The 20,118-nt window shown below is 40.3% G+C and overlaps 1 protein-coding gene across 3 annotated transcripts in view; it reads right to left on the bottom strand.

Moving 5' to 3' along the window:
- The window catches only part of HSF2BP (heat shock transcription factor 2 binding protein), a 148,363-nt gene that overhangs the window by 113,688 nt on the left and 14,557 nt on the right, over positions 1-20,118 (bottom strand). For 2 of the 3 annotated variants that reach the window (XM_030806353.1, XM_003277355.3), the window contains exons 4-6: positions 19,538-19,641; positions 15,650-15,799; positions 12,776-12,908 (exon numbers count right to left, since the gene is read on the bottom strand). In XM_030806353.1, coding sequence (XP_030662213.1) covers positions 12,776-12,908; positions 15,650-15,799; positions 19,538-19,641 — 387 coding nt within the window. Of the gene's footprint in view, positions 1-12,775; positions 12,909-15,640; positions 15,800-19,537; positions 19,642-20,118 lie in introns of all 3 variants that reach the window. The other variant, XM_030806354.1, reaches the window with a different exon arrangement.

Consider the following 20,118-nt stretch of genomic DNA (forward strand, 5'->3'; position numbering starts at 1 on the left):
ACCATCTACCAAAACTAAAAAACTGCCAGTTAATTTTTCTGTTAAAATGGTTTTTGTAGGTTCATTTTTCATTAAAAGTGTTTATAGGTAATTCTAGAGGTTAGTATAGTAATTACATAATTTAGGAAATGGGGCCAGGTACGGTGGCTCCCACCTGTAATCCCAGTACTTTCAGAGGCCAAGGTGGGTGGATCACCTGAGGGCAAGAGTTTGAGACCAGCTTGGCCAACATGGAGAAACCCCATCTCTACTAAAAATACAAAAATTAGCCAGGTGTGGTAGCATGCACCTGTAATCCCATCTACTCAGGAGGCTGAGGCAGAAGAATCACTTGAACCCGGGAGGCGGAGGTTGCAGTGAGCCGAGGTAGCGCCACTGCACTCCAGCCTGGGTAACAGAGCAAAACTCAGTCTCAAAAAAAAAAGGAAATAAATCTGGCCCAAGCATAGTGGCTCACACCTATAATCCCAATACTTTTGGAGGCCAAGGTAGGAGGATCGCTTGAGCCTAGAAGTTTGAGATGAGTCTTAGGCAACATAGTGAGACCCCGTCTCTACAAAAAAAAAAAAAAAAATTAGCTAGGTGTGGTGGCTCATGCCTATAGTCCCAGCTACCCAGGTTGAGGTGGGAGGATTGCTTGAACCCAGGAGTTTGAGGCTACAGTGAATTATGATCACACCACTGTACTCCAGCCTGGGCGATTAAGAGTGAGACCCCATTTAAAAAAAAAAAAAAAAGAATCTGGTGTCAATTATTTATGCTGAAAAGGATATACAGAGTTGAGACGTACTATGTCTGATACTTTTGCTTTAGAATGTAATAATTTTATCTTATTTTGAGCAAAAAAAGTAATAATAGGGTATTGGCAGAATGATAGACATATAAATCAATGGTAGAATTGAGAGTACATAAATAAATCCTCACATTTATGGTCAACTGAATTCCAACAAAGGTGCCAAGACAAATCAATGGAGAAATGATAAAAGAATAATCTTTTGAACAAATGGTGCTAAAACAACTGGATATCCACATGCAAAGGAAGGAAGTTGGATACCTACCACACACCATATACAAATATTAACTCAAAATGGATCAAAGATCTGAATATAAGAATTAAAGCTGGCTGGGCGTGGCGGCTCACACCTGTTAATCCCAGTACTTTGGGAGGCCGAGGCGGGCGGATCACGAGGTCAGGAGATCAAGACCATCCTGGCTAATATGGTGAAACCCCGTCTCTACTAAAAATACAAAAAAAAAAAAAATTAGCCGGGCGCGGTGGCGGGTGCCTTAGTCCCAGCTACTCAGGATGCTGAGGCAGGAGAATGGCGTGAACCCGGGAGGCGGAGCTTGCTGTGAGTGGAGATCGCACCACTACACTCCAGCCTGGGCGACAGAGCAAGACTCCGTCTCAAAAAAAGAAAAAAAAAAAAAAGAAAGCTATAAACTTCTTTTTTTATTTTTTTGAATCTTACTCTGTCACCTGAGCTGGAGTGCAGTGGCACAATCACAGCTCACTGCATCCTCAACCTCCTGAGTAGCTGGGACTACAGGCCTGCACCGCCACACCCAGCTAATTTCATACTTAACAGACTAAAGTACACTGTAAACACAACTTTTATATATGCTGGGAAACCAAAAAATTCATGTGACTCACTTTATTGTGCTATTTGCTTTATTGCAGTAATCTGGAACCAACCCTACAGTATCTCTGAGGTATGGCTGTATTTCAAAATCATATCTCTGATAAGGTATTAGCATATTACAAATACCTCTTACAACTCAGTAATAGAAAGGAAAATAACCCAATTAAAATATGGGCAACAAGGAGTTTCTGGTTCTAAATGGTGGCATATAAATTGGCTTCACTGCTTCCCAACAGAAAACTAAAAACGAACATACAGCAGCTCCAAGATTATCAGCAGCAATATCCCAGAACTCTAAATATGAGGATCAGACAGCTCTCACGGTAACAAACAAGTGAAAAAAACTCTGAACAGACAGTAATACAACTGGACTTTCATACCTGTGACACCCCTCTCCATAATGTGCCCAGCACCAAGCGTGAGGAAAATTTCCCCAACTCAGTTGCTACACTGGAAAAAGCAGATGGAGGTGAACAACTACTGTCCCACCATCTTAGGTTCCCTGGCAGAAGACCTGTCCCTGCTTCAACCCATGGGAAGCACTGTAAGTACCTGAAGGGAAACTATCCCTGAGGATAGCCAGAGGCCAACTGGGGAAGCAGAACTACTATTACCAACCCTGGAAACTCTGCTCTGTAACTTGGCCAGAGAAGACACCAAATCAGACTGGCTGTTCAGCAGATGCACACAGTAGAAGGTATGTCCCACAGGTCCCCTGGGCACAGATGCCTTGCCAGTATTCCCACACTGCCGGGTTATCCTCTTTGTGACCTCCCCCATTCGGGATGGGCAACACTCTGATGGTTCCCTAGAGCCAAGGTAAACCTGGGCTTAAGGCACCATCTAGTGCCTATAAAGAGGCAGCAACCTAGCAGAAAAAAAGGAAGAAATTCAACAAGTAAATTATAAAGACTCTCTAAGTAAACAGATCCAATAAAAACCAAAATAACCCAGACAGACAAGACTGGAATAAATACTCTTTCAATGCAAAGACATAGACATATATCCATAAGAAACAACAGTAAACAGGGAACCATGGCCTCCCCAAACAGACAAAGCAAAGAACCAGTGACTGTCTCTAACAAGATGGCAATATGTGAGTTCTCTGACCAAGAATTCAAAATAGTAGTTTTAAGGAAATTCAGTGATCTCCAAGATAACATAGAAAAGTAATTCAGAAATTTGTCAGAGAAATTTAATAAAGAGATTGAAACTTAAAACAATCAAACTGCTGGGCACAGTGGCTCATGCCTGTAATCCCAACACCGTGGAAGGCTGAGATAGGGTCCTTGGGGCAAGGAGTTTGAGAACAGCCTCAGCAACATAGCAAGACCCCATCTCTACAAAAAAAACATGAAAAATTAGCCAAGCACTGTGGTGATCACCTGTAGTCTTACCTACTCAGGAGGCTGAGGTGAAAGTATTGCTTGAGCCCAGGAGTTCAAGGTTGCAGTGAGCTACAATTGTACCACTGGACTCCAGGCTGGGTAACAGAGCAAGATCCCATCTCTAAAAAATCATCATCATCATCATCATCATCATCATCAAACAGAAATCCTGGAACTGAGAAATACATTTGCTGAACTGAAAAATTAATTTGAGGCTCTCAACAGCGGAATGGATCAAGCAGAGAATCACTGAGCTCAGAGACAAGCTATCCAAAAACACAGAGAGGAGAAAAAGAAAAAACCAAAGGAATGAACATCACCTACAAGATATAGAAAATTACCTCAAAAGACCCAATCTAAGAATTATGGTGTTCAACAAGGTGATGAGCAACAATAATGGGTAGAAAGCTTATTCAAAGAAATAACAGAAAACTTCTAAAACTTAAGATATAAATATCCAGCTACAGGAAGACCACAGAACACCAGAGTCAACTTAAATGAGTGTACCCCAAGGTACATACTAATCAAACTCTCAACATTCAGAAATAAAGAGAGAAACTTAAAAACAGCAAAAGAAAAGAAGCAAGTAACAAAGGAACTCTAATTCATCTGGCGACAGACTTCTCAACAGAAACTATACAGGCCAGGCCAGGTACAGTGGCTCATGCCTGTAATCCCAGCACTTTGGGAGGCCAAGGCAGGCAGATCACTTGAGGTTAGGAGTTTGAGACCAGTCTGGCCAACATGGTGAAACCCTGTCTCCACTAAAAAAACAGAAATTAGCCAGGCGTGGTGGCACATGCCTGTGGTCTCAGCTACTCGGGAGGCTAAGGCAGGAGAATCACTTGAACCTGGGAGCTGGACACTGCAGTGAGCCAAGACTGTGCCACTGCATTCCAGCCTAGGCAAGACAGCAAGATTCTGTCTCAGAAAAAAAAAAAAAAAAGAAGAAGAAGAAACCATATAGGCCAGGAAGGAGTGGGATGATATTTTCAAGGTTCTGAAAGAAAGAAAACACTACATAGGAATATCATATCCAGCAAAGCCATCCCTCAAATATGAAGGAGTAATAAAGTCTTTCCCAAACAAACACTGAGAGAATTTACCACCAACCAGACCCATCTTAGAAGAAATGCTAAAGGAAGTTCCTCAAACTGAAAGAAAAACACACTAACATGCAGGAAGAAAAAAAACTGAGGGTATAAAACCCACTGGAAAAAGAAATACTTAAATAAACATATAAAATAAATATAAAACACACTGGTACACAGACAACCCCAGAATACTCAAATACTGTACTCATGATGTGCAATCCACACAAAACTCTAGTATGAAGCCTAGAAACAGAAACAATCAGAGCTGCAGAGACCTATTAAAAGACAGGTAATATAAATATGTAAATTGAGCTAACAAAAAGTCAAAATATGGGGGATGGAGTTAAAGTATAGGGGTATTTTTAGTTTTTTCTTTGTTTCTATTATTTTTTGTGATCAAAGATAAGTCATCTCTTTAAAATAACTTGTTATATCTAAAGATTTTTTTTGTAAGCCTCATGGTAACCACAAAGCAAAAATCTGTAATAGATGCACTAAAAATAAAAAGCAATGAACTAAAACACACCAGAGAAAATCACTTAACCATAAAGGATGACAGTAAGAAAGCAAGAAAAAAGAGAGGAGTTACAAAACAACCAGGAAACAAGCAACAAATTAGCAGTAATAAGTCCTTACTTATCGATAGTAACACTGAATATAAACAGATTCAATTTTCTAAATAAAAGAAATATGGAGTGGCTGAATGGAAAGAAACAAGACTCAACTACATGCTGCCTATAAGAAACCCACTTCGCCCATAAAGGCACATACAGACTCAAAGTGAAGGGTGGAAAAAGATATCTATGCAACTGGAAACCAAAAAAAACAGGAGTAGCTACAGCTATATCAGATAAAATAGACTACAAGTCAAAGACTGTCAAAAGAGACCAAGTCACTATATAATGAAAAATGGACCAACTCGGCTAGAGGATATAACGACTGTAAGTATCTACGCACCCAACACAGCAGCATCCAAGTATATAAATCAATCATTAATAAATCTAAAGGGAGAAACTGACTGCAGTACAATAATAGTAGAGTCTTCAACATTCCACTCTCAGTAATGGCCAGATGATCCAGACCAAAAAAAAAAAATCAACAAAGAAACATCAGAGGTAAACTACACACTAGACCAAATAGACCTGAATCTTTACAGATCATTTCACCCAACTGTTACAGAATATACATTCTTTTCATCAGCATATGGAACATTCTCCACTACAGACAACATCTTATACCACAAAACAAGTCTCAACAAATTCAAAAGTAGAATCATATCAAATAGCTTTTCTTTTTTCTTTTTTTTTTTTTCGTAGAGATAGGATCTTGCCATGTTGCCCAGGCTCATCTGAAACTCCTCACCTCAAGCAATCCTCCCACCTGAGTCTCTCATAGTGCTAGGATTACAGGCATGGGCCACTATGCCCAGCTCAGGTATCTTTTCTGACCACAATAGAATAAAACTAGAAATTAATAACAAGAGGAACCTTAGAAACTATATAAACACATGCAAATTAAACAACATACACCTGAACAACCAAATAGGTCAATGAAAAAATTGGGAAGAAATTTAAAATTTTCTTGAAACAAATGAAAATGGAAAAACAACATACCAAAATCTCTAGGACATGGCAAAAGCGATACTAAGAGGGAAGTTTATAGCAATAAATGCCTGTATCAAAAAAGTAGAACGACTCCAAATAATCTAATGATGCACCAAGGAAATAAAAAAGTAAGAACAAACTAAACTCAAAAATACTAGAAAGAAAGAAATAATAAAGATCAGAGCATTAATACATGAAATTAAAACTAAAAAAATATAGAAGATTAAGGAAACTTCGAGAGCCTCAAGGTTCTCTCCATAGTCCAACAGGTGTCCATGCCCAGAAGAGATCTTGTAGACGACACTCCCATAGCAAAGCCTGACTCTATGCTGTTTGTTGAGACGGTCTTATCTTAAAAGTACAGAGTCAATACCAGGCTGGTGATGAAGTCACCTGGGTCAAGGTTCCAGAGTGGTCTTCCTTCTTATAGTGCCTCAAATTATATTTGTTTGCTACCTGTTGCCTAGAGTATTAAAAGGTTCTGTTCAGCTATTGTCCTGACAGATGATTCAACAGGTGATTCCGAAAAAAAAAAAAGAGGAAAAAATAATGTTGATCAGTGCTCAAGTTGTAAATCAACTCTCTCCAAACTAACCTCACCTTTCAGGAGGTTCAACCACAATGGGGGAACCAGGACAACGCTAATGATCTCTCCTAGAGATCAAGGTACATGAGAAACAAATGGGTGCTCAAAGAACCAAAAACAGCAACAATGACTCCTGCACACCTAGAAAAAGATGAGCTATTCTGAAGACATGGGGAAAGGGAGCCACCAGCACATAAAATGGTGCAGTCACTGTGGAAACCTGTCTGGCAGTTCCTCAAAAAGCTGAACAGAGTTACCACAACCTGCTATTCCACCCCGAGGTAGATACCCAGAAAAACTGAAACATACATCCACACATAAACTTCTGCACGAATGCTCGTATCAGCATTATCCATAACAGCCAAAAGGTGGAAACAACCCAGGTGCCTGTTTATTGACCCTTCACTGCTGACTTAGACTCTGACAACAGAAGACCAGTAAGTTTAAGCTCAAAACTGGCTCCTTATTCTTCCACATGCAGAGTCACACAATTCTAGGACTGGGATACCATAATTGTCATCTAGTGTCAGACTCTTCTCAGAAGACAAAAACCGAAGGTCATATATTCAAGAATACAGGGTTAGTCAGTGGCAGAAGCAGCAATAGACATGGGGCCTCAAGCCCCACCTGGCCTTTTCTGCACGCCACACTGCCTCCATGTGTTGGTGTGAGTGTGTGGAGGAGGAGGGATTGGCAGGCCAAGAGCAGCCACGCTCACTGACACAAAGGTGCTCTGCTGGTAACTTTGTGTAACTTAGGAAGGTCCCTGGAAGACTAAGCTGGATCCAGTCCTGCCCCCAAATTATCAATCATCAAAAAGTAATTTTGATGCTGCAATTATTATCTAATATTATTTGAATACATAAACCAGAGACAAGGAGTACAATCATGATTTTCAAATCACTGAAAAGCAGAAAAAAGCATTTAGAAAAGTTTTCACTAGCAAGTTAAGCAGTTAATCTTCACAGGACTGTGAAGATTTCCGTCTCTTTTACGCTCTTCATTTGCCCTCTTATCCAAGTTACTGGAAACAATCACATTGCTATCAATGTGCTATCATTTACTACAGTTCAGTAGAAAATCCACAATACATAAAGTAATTAGGGCAGATGTTACTATTCCACCTTACAGACGTCCAGAGACATCCTGGGAAGTAGATTCACTGGGCCTAACCTCCTCTGCACTACACTAACTTATCATTAAAGAACAGTGACTACAGTTGAGTAGAAATTAAACAATTTCAATGTTTAAATAAATTCCTGATTTCCAGCTTTAGCTTAGGATATGGAAAACTGGTAACAGCTACCCCATTCTTTCCAGGGGCAGAGGGAGAGATAATTTACCAAAATTGCAGGTGTTCTTGAACACATTAGAGAGCTAAGGCTGGACATCAGCCAACCAATCTGAAAAATGATGAAAGGCAGCAGCCTCCAAGCAGATACATGAAGCAAGCACTGGCTCACCTGGGGCATATGCTGGACACCATACAAGGCAGCAAAAAAAAAAAAAAAAAAAAAAAAAAATCCAGCTAAAATATTGAACAAATCAGAAAATCAGTGGTTGCCTTGGGCTGGTGATGAGTGGAGAACTGGACTACAGAAGGATGAGGTGCAGGAAGTCTGGGGGAAGGAATTAGTTCCACAACCTAATTGTGGTGGGTAAATGACTGCATACTTTTGTAGAAATTTACAGAACTGCAAAAAGGTTTAAAAAAAAAAAACTAAAGAACGAATTCACTGTATGTAAAATTTTAAAAAGAACATTTGTTTCAGAAGGAAAAGGATCCATTTGACAGCTAACCCATGGTCTCTATTACCTATCCCCACAGAATAGTCTTGGTATGTGAGACTCATAAGCCCCCAAGGCCTCTGCAAATCAGCACTTTAATAAAATATTCTTCCCAGTCGAATTCATTAACATGCAAATATAAGTGCCCACTATCCAACTCTTCATAAGAGTTCCTATGTAAACCACCACAAGCACAGGAAAACAAAGCCGCGCTGAGCTTGAATGCTGGGCAACAGGGTGGCTTCACTCACAGCCCACTGCCTCACCAGCATGTCAGCCAGCAATTCAGGCAGTTCAAATTCACAACTAGCAACATGACAAGTCGCATAGGTCATACGCCTTTGGGGTCACTTGCAAAGAGAAGAAAACGCAAATTATTTAATTTGCAAATGTCTTCTGTTAAAAGACTACCTTCAAACAATTTTTTTAAGGAAGGGCAATGCAAGCCTGCTACAACTGTAGGTGCCATGATGAACGTACAGAATGCTGCCCTGCACTGGAGTAAGGAATAGCCAGAAAACATCACAGTCTCAGCATCCACCCTGCAAGAACTATCATCAAGTTTTAAGGGATTAAGAAACAAATGTCTACACAGGACCTACCCCATTAGGATTTCAATAAAAGAATAATAACACCATAAGAAAAATAAAATTTCCTCTCACTTTAACAGCAGAGAATTTTCCTAAGAACAGCATGGGAAAATAATAATAAACCAGAGATTAAAGATCAATGTAAAAAAAAAAAAAGTCTGAAATTAAATAATTCAAACTTAAAGCTGCTGGGACTTTAAATTATCCCAACCATTGTGAGGAATGTAGCTATGCGGCTGCAAATTCTGCCTTTTTCTTTCCTGTAAATAATTAAGACCAAACTGCTGGAGATAAGACTTCCTCAGATAACCCTCCTTGGAATGTAGCAATCTATAAACAGTCAAATCACTGTGGCACACACACTGGTCTTGTATGGAAAATGTTCTAATCCTGCTGGAACTTCTCTATCTCTGCCTGTATCAGTGAAACCTTCTTCACTTTGGAACCCTGACCCCACTGGTTTGAGGTTGGTATTTCTGAGTGGCCATTGTCAAGCTCTGTGCACAAATAAACTCTGTACTTAGTCATATTTTCTGAATCTCGTTGTTTAAGGCTGGTAAGTCACAGCAATGTATTGAACCATTTCACTGACTTCAGAACAAAGAGCCTCAATACTCACCAGTACATTCCACCTCTTTCTATACTGAGATTTTTTTTTTTTTTTTTTTTTTTTTTAGAGACGGAGTCTTGCTCTGTCACCCAGGGTGGAGTGTAGTGGCACAATCTCAGCTCACTACAACCTCCACCTCCCAGGTTCAAGCGATTCTCCTGCCTCAGCCTCCTGAGTAGCTGAGATTACAGGTGGCTGTAACACCACACCTGGCTAATTTTTTTGTATTTTTAGTAGAGACAGGGTTTCCCCATGTTGGCCAGGCTGGTCTCGAACTCCTCCTGACTTCAAGTGATCCACCCGCCTCAAGCCTCCCAAAATGCTGGGATTACAGGCATGAGCCACTGTGCCTTGCCTCTATACTAAGAAATTATTTAGTCCCTGGACTTTATCCCTTATGACAGTTCTGATATGGAATTTTATCATAACTCTCAGGGAAAGGTTTACTTTATTATCTTTTAGGAGAATTTTACCGAAGAGGCAATTTAGGTTTTTGGAATTATATGATTATTATACTAAAACAATAGCAAAGAGCTCAGTTTAAGCTTAGCTTAAGGCTTTTACTTTAGCCAGCTAGACAGTAAAATCATAATTCTGAATAAAGCAGCTAAACTTAGTTGTTTTTTTCTGTCAAGGTGCATAACTACACAGAACATGCAAACTCATCTGTTTCCTTCACATCATTCATTCTTAATAACTGATACTTATCAGAATCACCTGGGGTGATGTTCCAAAATAAACACACCTGGTACCTATCCCAGATCTATGGAATCAGATTATCCAGGGTGCTCCCCAGCATTAATATCTGAAAACACTCCTGAGAGATGTTTACACACTCTCAACCCTGACTGTAAACACCAGTCTCTACAACAGTCACTACAGCTGAAAAGAATTACAGGCACATTTCATTTTATTGCATTCGCTGTATTGTGCTTTGCAGATACTGTTTTTTTACAAATTGAAGGAATGTGGCAACCCTGCATTAAGCAAGTGTTGGTGCCATTTTTCCAACAGTATGTGCTTATTTCATGTCTCTGTGTCACCTTTTGGTAATTCTTGCAATAGTTGAAAATTTTCATTATTATTACATCTGTTATGGTCATCTGTGATCAGTGATCTTTGATGTTACCACTGTAATTGTTTGGGGGCACCATGAGCCACACCCATATAAGACAGCAAATTTAATCAATACATGCTATTTATCTTCTGATTTTTCCAGTGACTGGCCATTCCCGTTTCTCTCCCTCTCCTATGAACTTGCTATTCCCTGAGATACAATATTGAAATTAGGCCAGTTAATAACCCTACAGTGACCTCTAAATGTTCAAGCAAAAGGAAAAGGTTACACATCTGAAAGCAAAAGCTAGAAATGATTAAGCTTAGTGAAGAAGGCATGGCCAAAGCTGAGACCTGCTGAAAGTTAGACCTCTTGCGCCAAACAGCCAAGTTATGAGTGTACACATGAATGATAACGCAAAACAGCCTTATTGCTGATATGGAGCACGCCCCAAGGATTCTAGACAGAAGATCAAAAATCATCAAAAATCCCGTAAGCCAAAGCCCAATTCATAGAAAAGCCCTAATGCTGTTCAATTCTGTGAAGGCTGACAGGGGTAAGGAAGCTGCAGAAGAAAAGCTGGAAGCTAGTACAGGTTGCTTGGAAAGAAGTTGTCTCTATAACATAAAAGTACAACGTGCAGCAGCAAGTGCTGATGGAGAAGCTGCAGCAAGTTATCCAGAAGATCTAAGATCACTGCCGTGGGTGGTTACACTAAACAAGAGATTTTCAACGTAGACAAAGTAGCTTTCTATTGGAAGAAGACGCCATCTAGGACTTTCACCGCTAGAGAAAAGTCAATGCCTGGCTTCAAAGCATCAAAAGACAGGCTGACTCTCTTGTTAGGGGCCAACGGTGCTGGTGACTTTAACTGAAGTCAATGCTCATTTAAAGCCAATGCTCATTTAACCATTCTGAAAATCCTAGAGCCCTTAAGAATTATGCTAAATCTACTGTTGCCTATGCTCTAGAAATAGAAAAACAAAGCCTGGATGACAGCACACCTGTTTACAGCATACTTCACTGAATATTTTCAGCCCACTGTTGAGACCTACTGCTCAGAAAAGAAGATTTCTTTCAAAATACTACTGTTCATTGACAATGCACCTGGTCAATCAAGAGCCATGATGGAGAGGTATACGGAGAGTAATGTTGACTCCATGCCTGCTAATACAAGATCTATTCTTCAGCTCATACATCAAAAAGAAGTTTCAACTTTCAAGTCCTATTTTTTTTTAAGAACTACCTTTCATAAGGCTACAGATGCCATAGACAGTGATTCCTCTGATGGACCTGGGTGAAGTAAACTGAAAACCTTCTAAAAAGGATTCACCTTTCTAGATGCCATTAAGAATATTCATGATTCAGCTGGGCACAGTGGCTTATGCCTATAATCCCAGCACTTTGGGAGGCTGAGGTGGGCAGATCACCTGAGGTTGGGAGTTTGAGACCAGCTGGCCAACATGGAGAAATCCCATCTCTACTAAAAATACAAAATTAGCCGGGCGTGGTGGTGCATGCCTGTAATCCCAGCTACTCAGGAGGCTGAGGCAGGAGAATCGCTTAAATCCAGGAGGCGGAGGTTGCAGTGAGCTGAGATCGCACCATTGCACTCCAGCCTGGGCAACAAGAGAATATTCATGATTCATGGGAGGAGGTCAAAATAACAACATTAACAGGAGTTTGGAAGAAGTTGATTTCAATCCTCATAGATGACTTTGAAGGGTTCATAACTTCAGTGGAGTAAGTAACTACAGACGTGGTGGTAGAAACAACGGATGAGTTGCTTCTTATGGAAGAACAAAGAAAGTGATTTCTTGAGATGGAATATACTCTTGGTGAAGATGCTAAGACATTGTTAGCAATTGTTGAAATAAGAACAAAAGATTCAGAATATTACATAAACTTAGTCGACAAAGCAGCAGCAGGGTTTGAGACGGCTGACTCCAATTTTGAAAGATATTCTACTGTGGAAAAAATGCTATCAAACAGCATCACATGCTACACAGAAATCTTACATGAAAGAAAGAGTTAAGCAATGTGGCAAACTTCATTGCTGCCTCATTTTAAGAAATTGCCACAGCCAACCCAACCTTCAGAAACTACCACCCTGATCAGTTAGCAGTCATCAATATCATGGCAAGACCCTCTACCAGCAAAAAATTGTAACTCGCTGAAGGCTCAGGTGATCATTAGCATTTTTAGCAATAAAGAATTTTCTAATTAAAGTTTGTACATTGTTTTTTAGACAATGCTATTGTACATATAACAGACTACAGTATAGTGTAAACATAATTTGTATATGCACTGAGAAACCAAAAAAATTCATGTGACTCGTTTGTTATTGCAATATTTGCTCTATTGCAGTGGTCTGGAACCAAACATGCAATATCTCCAAAGTATGCTTGCACTTACTTGTTACAATTCCAGCCAGAGCAAAAACAAACTGATTTTCATCCGAATCAAGCTCCTTGATATCACCATCTAGCGACTTCACAAAACTCTCCATCGTTTGACCAGTGATGCTGAAAAACTTCAAGGCTTTATCCTGAAAGTTTGAAAATCAAAGTGTCATATCTTTTTACAGACACTAGTGTGAAAACATTTTAAAAGTGCAGGATACAGAAGATTCTAGTTTTAATTGTAGAATATTGTAAAATCTATTCCCTCATTAAAAGTTCCCATTAAAAGAACAGAGAAAGCAGCTTGAGGCATGCAGGTGCAACAAAACTACCCCGAAGATTGGTGGACTCTTCATATGCATAAATATGAAATAGGACAAATGTACGTGATGATGAAAGTAAATGGGAAGAATTCACTCAAAATGTAATAAAAATATACTAGAAAAACATGCTGTCTATTTGCTCTGAGCATTAAACCAGAGGTGTTCAAACCTTTAGCATAACTTTTTTCAAAAAAAAAAACCTTAATGGACACATGTAAAAGCGGTAAAGACTGGCTCCTCTGGTAGTTTAAATCTTCATCACTTGGCAAAAAGCATTTCCAAGTTTGAACCTTTGAGTTACTGCCTTTGGGGTACTAGAGTTCTGAAGAAGAATTTTAAAACCAATGTACATTTTAACACAGTTAAAAAAAATGGAAATATTTGCATTTACAAATGATACAAGAAAACTTCATGGATGATCAAATAATCTAAAACTGGGTTGTGGTGATGGTTGATGCAACTCTAGAAATTTGCTAAAAACCACTAAATTGTACATTTACAATCTTATAGTATGTAAATTAAACCTAATAAAGCTCAACAAACTTTTTAAAACACATTTAGTCTTTCTACCTAAAGTCAAACACAACTGCTATTTCTATTAGCAGTAAGTAATTTCTCACTGGTTTCCTGCCACACATCCGCCTCTTCTTCATTTCCAGTCATGATCACGCCGTGCTCCCAGAGTCAAACACCGATCTTTTTTGGCTCCTCTTGTCCCCTCCAGGTGCCCACTCTGCCCGGCCACCACATCTGCCTCAACTGCCATGGCTCTCATACATGTTCCTTCTTTCCCATCTCCCCTGCAGAGGGCCAAGCTCACTCCAGCCAGACCAGCTAGAATGACCACCTCATCAGTCAACCTGTCTAGACGCGATGTGCCACAACTCCACCTCCTAATCCATCCTCACTCACTGTCAGGTGAATCTTCCTAAAATTCTGCTCTTATCCTATCACTCTATTACTGAAAAACTCTTAGGGAAAATCCGGTCTTACCATCTACAGGATGAATCATCACATCCCAACCTACGTTTAAGCTTTATCTCCCCACTACTCTATTACATTAACTCTCCACTGTGTCAACTGACCTACTCACTGTCCTGAAACAAAACCACCCATTTTCTGCCATTTCTACCTATTCTTCAAGGCCCATTTCAAATTTATCCCCTTCTGTGAAGTTCCCTGATAAACGCCTGCACACGTGCATACATGTACGTGCACATGCTCCCCCACACACACACTCACACACACTCCCACACACACACTCTCCCACACACACACATGCACACACACACACACCCGCTCCCACACACACACACCCGCTCCCACACACACAGGCTCCCACACACACACATGCTCCCCACACACACATGCTCCCACACACATGCTCCCCCACACACACGCTCCCATACACACGCTCCCACACATGCTCCCCCCACACACATGCTCCCATACATACACACGCTCCCACACATGCTCCCCACACACACACGCTCCCCACACACACGCTCCCCACACACACACGCTCCCCCCACACACACCCACACACTCACATGCTCCCCCACACACGCTCCCCCCACACATGCTCACACACATGCTCCCACACACACATGCACACACACAGGCTCACACACACACACACTCCCACACACACACTCCCACACACAAACATGCTCCCACACACGCTCCCCCACACACACATGCTCCCCCACATACACACATATGCTCTCACACACACACGCTCACACACACATGCTCATACACACACGCTCACACACGCTGCCACACACACACACAGTTGAACCTTGAAAACAAAGGATTTAAACTGCACAGGTCCACTTACACAAGAATTTTCTTCAGTAAAAGTTACACCGAGTGTGTCTGCTACTCCAGCCTCCCCTTCCACCTCCTCCACCTCTACTACCCCTTAGACAGCAAGGCCAACCCAACCACTCCTCTTCCTCCTCTTCAGCCTACTCAATTTGAAGATGATGAGGGTGAAGACCTTCATGATGATCTAACATATAAAAAATGTGTTAATCAACTATTTATGTTATCAGTAAGGCTTCCAGCCAACAGTAGAGAGAGTCAAAAGTTCTATGTGGCTTTTCGACTGTGCAGCGGGTCAGCGCTCCTAACCTCCATGTTGCTCAAGTTTCAACTGCATCTATATGTATGTGTGTATGTATAAACACACATACACATCTACATACATGTATATATGTTAGATAACATAATATTCAATAAATTAAATACTACATTAACCATGAGATAATATATATAAAAGCACTTTTGATCGTGTTAAACACATGTAAAATATTAATACTGAAGTGGTAATATGTCCACGTATACCACAAGGTCTCCTGGAGAGAAGGGATCTCATTTCATTCACTTTGCATCAGGTTACAATGAACCATATACGATAGGTATTCAATAACTAGCTGATGAATGAACAAAAGAAAATGGAAACATATGGACTTAGTCTTTAAATGCCTTAATAAGCTATATGCTCTAAGTTACACAAGCATTAATCAACAATATCTAGAGAGCCCACTGACCATACTTACTCCTCCCAAAATGGCCTTGACGACTTCCTCACTGCTGGAGACACCCCACAAGAGGGTACAGGCTGCTGCTCCCATTTCTGTACAATACTCTGCCTGCTGCAGGAGTTGCTGCTTCACTTCATTCACCTGCTGCCGAAGAGCCAGTTTCTCCTGAAAGCAAAACAAAATCGAAAAATAAATAATAGCATTCAACCTTGACATATCTTTATTACATTTCCTCTTTCATAAAGATATTTATTAAAGAAATGCACGTATAATTATAGAAAATAGTTGCAAATGAAAGCTAGTCCTAAGAGATCCATAATCTATATCTACAAAAGAAATTTCAAAGGCAAAAATATTTGAGAAATATCTGAGGAAAGAACATATACCACATTATGGCTGATAAACCCACAGAGCTGAATTCATCTGCTTTAAGTAACTATATGAAAGATCTCAAGCCCCAAGTGACTATACCCAGAACCAGCACCAACCAAGGCTTCTGAACAAAAACAACCTCACAAAGCAATTTACCCAGAGAGCAACATTTCTAAGACAGGAGACTGCCTCCTCCAAATGGCTCACTCCACTGAAAAAACGCCATCTGCCAGAGGCAGACACCAAATAAAAGGCACTTGGACATCAGGATTTGTAAAAAAAGCAGTACTTTAGAAAAACTCATTCTATATAAACATATCCTTAAGTCCTCATGAGAATATTGCCAAAGGTGCCAGTAAATATAAAATACAATCTGTGAAGCTAAACAGGGAAAGAAAACCTAAAATCTATGACCAGGTAGGAAAGATGGGAGGAGGGGCAAAAATAAGTGTGAACGCTGGGAGTCCTATTCATGCCCTGGTGCAGCAAGCCAGTGCTAGTCTAAGAAGAAGATGGAGGCTAGGAAGAGTTTCCTACTCTCCCACCAGCAGTGTCTGAGGTGACCTGTAGCTGGGCAAGTCTCCGCCATGGCACTCTTCACAAGGGAAACACAGGGAATGGCCATCCTGATGGCCCTCCTGACAACACAAGCACACTTCGAGGATTCACCTTGAGTGTACTACTAGAGTGATGGCGGGCTTTCTGTCCTCTCCAACCACCAGCACCAGGTACCTGAAATTCCCTTAAAAGGTGATAGCATTTCCTGATTTAATAAGACAAAAACTGAAAAATATAAAACCCTAGTTAAATTCATTTATACCAAATGTAATTAGTTACATAAACCACAAAGTTAAAGTATATTAAATGTTGTAGGTTTTCTTTTAGAGAGATAAATACAAGACAAAGTAGAGGGGGCTTTTCACCCCCTGGAGGAAAAAGGGAGCTTTGGAGCCACAAATCAAAACTGTTGACCTCATAACTCAGATTAGGGTGGCCCACTCATAGTTACCTGGAGACAATGCACTTGGCACATAGAGATTCATACACATTCATACATATATGCACACATGTATTTAAGAAAAAAATGGCCACTGAGCCTCTGGCACATGCTAATACTGCATCATGTGATCTGTCAACTCTGGGTTTTTAATGTCTTCATTATAACAACAATCTGGACTCCTAGATTCATCCTTCCAGTGTATGTAGCTGAACACAAGTCATGGTGACACATGAAGAAAACTATGCCACAGCACTTCCTTTTGGAATTCTAGCTTTTCTCACAACTTAAGCTGTCTGCATCTCAGTTAGTCAGGATATGGTGGTTCTTCTGCATGACCACAAAAAGACTACTGAGAAGGACCAGGCAGGACTTTGCTCACTACAGTCACATTTGGTAGTTGCAGGAGGATATTCCCCAACGCAGGGTTCCACACACAGTACAATAATATAAAATTTAAAAAAAACCTCAAAGAAAATCATAGCATTCCCAGTAACATCAAAAATAAAGAATTTTTTAAAGTGCAAGACCTATACAATGAAAACTACAAAGCATTACTGAAAGAAGGTAAAGAAGAGTTAAATAAAGAGATATACCATGTTCAAAAATTGGTAGGATGTCAATTCTTCCCAAACTGATTTACAGATTCAACACAATCCCTATCAAAATCTCAGCAGACTTCTGTACAAAGTGATAATCTGATTCTAAAATTTCTATGGAAATTCAAAAGACTCAGAATATCTAAAAAATTGTCTGAAAAAGAACAATGTTAGAAGACTAACAGTGCCTGATTTAGAGGAAAAACAAACTAATTATAAACCTACCAAAATAGAACCATTGTGGCATTGGTATAAGGATGGACATATAGATCAGTGAAAACACTGACATGTCAATTGATTTTAACAAAGGTGCCAATGTAATTCAATGGAAAAAGTATAGTCTTTTCAACAACTGATGCTAAAACAACTGAATATTCATATGCAAAAAAAATTAATTCAAAATGAATCACAGGGCCAGGCGCAGTGGCTCACACCTATAATCCTAGCATTCTGGGAGGCTGAGGTGGGTGGATTGCTTGAGGTCAGGAGTTCAAGTCTAGCCTGACCAACATGGTGAAACCCCGTCTCTACTAAAAATACAAAAGTTAGCTGAGCATGGTGGCACAGGCCTGTAATCCCACCTATAATCCCACCTACTTGGGAGGCTGAGGCAGGAGAATCACTTGAACCCAGGAGGGGGCGGTTGCAGTGAGCCGAGATCGTGCCACTGCACTCCAGCCTGGGTGACAGAGCAAGACTCCATCTCAAAAAAAAAAAAGAATCATAGGCCAGCCACAGTGGCTCATTGTAGCTTGGGAGGCTGAGACGGGAGGATCAAGACCATCCTGGGCACCATAGCGAGACCCCATCTCTACAAAAAAAAAAAAAAAAAATTTTTTTTTTTTAAATAGCCAGGCATGGTGAGACTGAAGTAGGATCACTTGAGCCCAGGACGTCGAAGCTGACATGATCACACCACTACACTCCAGCCTAGGTGACAGAGCAAGACACCATCTCAAGAAAGAAAAAAAAGAAAAGAAAAAAGGAAGGGGGAAAAAAAGAGAAAGAATCATAAACATAAATGTAAAATTTCTCAGAAAAAATCATTATGACCATGGGTTAGGCAAATATTCCTTAGATATCACAAAATCAGGATCTATTAAAAAATAATAATAAAATAAGTTTCATCAAAACTTAAAACTTTTACTCTTCAAAAGATACCTCATAAAGAAAGTAAAAAGACAAGCCACAGGCTAAGAGAAAGTACTTCTAATCACATATCTAAAAAAGGACTTGTGTCGAGATTAAAGAATTCTTACAAATCAATAAGACAACCCAATTAAAAATCAGCAAAAGATTTGAAGAGATATTTAACCAAAGAAAACATATAAATGTGGCCGAGCGCAATAGTAATCCCAGCACTTTGAGAGGCCAAGGCAGGCAGATCACTTGAGGTCAGGAGTTTGGGACCAGTCTGGCCAACATGGTGAAATCCTGTCTCTAATAAAAATACGAAAATTAGCTGGGTGTGGTGGTGTGCGCCTGTAATCCCAGCTGCTCAGGAGGCTGAGGCAGAAGAATTGCTTGAACCCGGGAGGCGGAGCTTGCAGTGAGCCGAGATCACGCCACTGCGCTCCAGCCTGGGTGACAGAGCAAGACTCTGTCTCAAAAAAAAGAAAAAAAATTAATTACTCAGTCTCAGATATTTTGTTATTGCAACACAAAATGAACTAAGATAATTATGAACCTTTATGTTGTAGGGCAGATTTTTAAACATAAAAGTTAAAAGATAGCAAGTGAATGATCTACGTGTTAAATGGTTATAAAATCCATCTGTTCAACTACATTCCAACCCACTCAGAATACATACATTTACAAATACAATTTATTGAGGATTAAGAGTAAAAAATTCAGACCCACTGCTTATCATAAGTGAAAGACTGTAAGCCAGCCCCACTTTCTGGCTTGGTGAGAGTCTGTCCCTGAGCATGGTACCTTCTTCTCTCTCATGTTGTCGGCCTGCACGGTTTCCAGGCGGGCTTTAAAGTGCTCACAATCCATTTTCAGCTGCTCTAATTCTTGGTCTTTCCTTTCCAGGTCTAGGAGAAAGAGACATAAAATTACTCAAGATATTTCAAGTCACTAATCTCTCCCTAAGCATCTATTTTGCCCAGTCTTGACTTAGTAAAATGTGTACTGATTTCTTAGGTGAGAATATTTGCATTTCTTGACTTCTAGCCTGTCCTTGAATAACCAATATTCTAAAAATCCTGCTCTCTAAGTTCATCTCAGTTTTTAGCCCACAGCACAAAGGACTTTGGTTGTTTTCTGTTTTGTGTTTTTAAGGCTTCACTTTACTGCCAGACTAGTACTCAAGGCTTCAAGAAAACGTGTTATTTAAAGGATGGAACGCAGAGCTGAGAAGCCCGACTGTCTCATAGCACAGACTTGTCGCTACTCCATGAAAAGCAGAAGGCAGCTCAGGGAGTGCACGGCGCCAGCACAGGCTGATTTACAAAGCTAGTGTCACCCACTGGCAGACTGACTCAATGGGAACAACTGCAGTAGTAGGCACT

The sequence above is a fragment of the Nomascus leucogenys genome, chromosome 25 (assembly GCF_006542625.1).
Source record: "Nomascus leucogenys isolate Asia chromosome 25, Asia_NLE_v1, whole genome shotgun sequence".
In the NCBI taxonomy this organism is placed as follows: Eukaryota; Metazoa; Chordata; class Mammalia; order Primates; family Hylobatidae; genus Nomascus; species Nomascus leucogenys.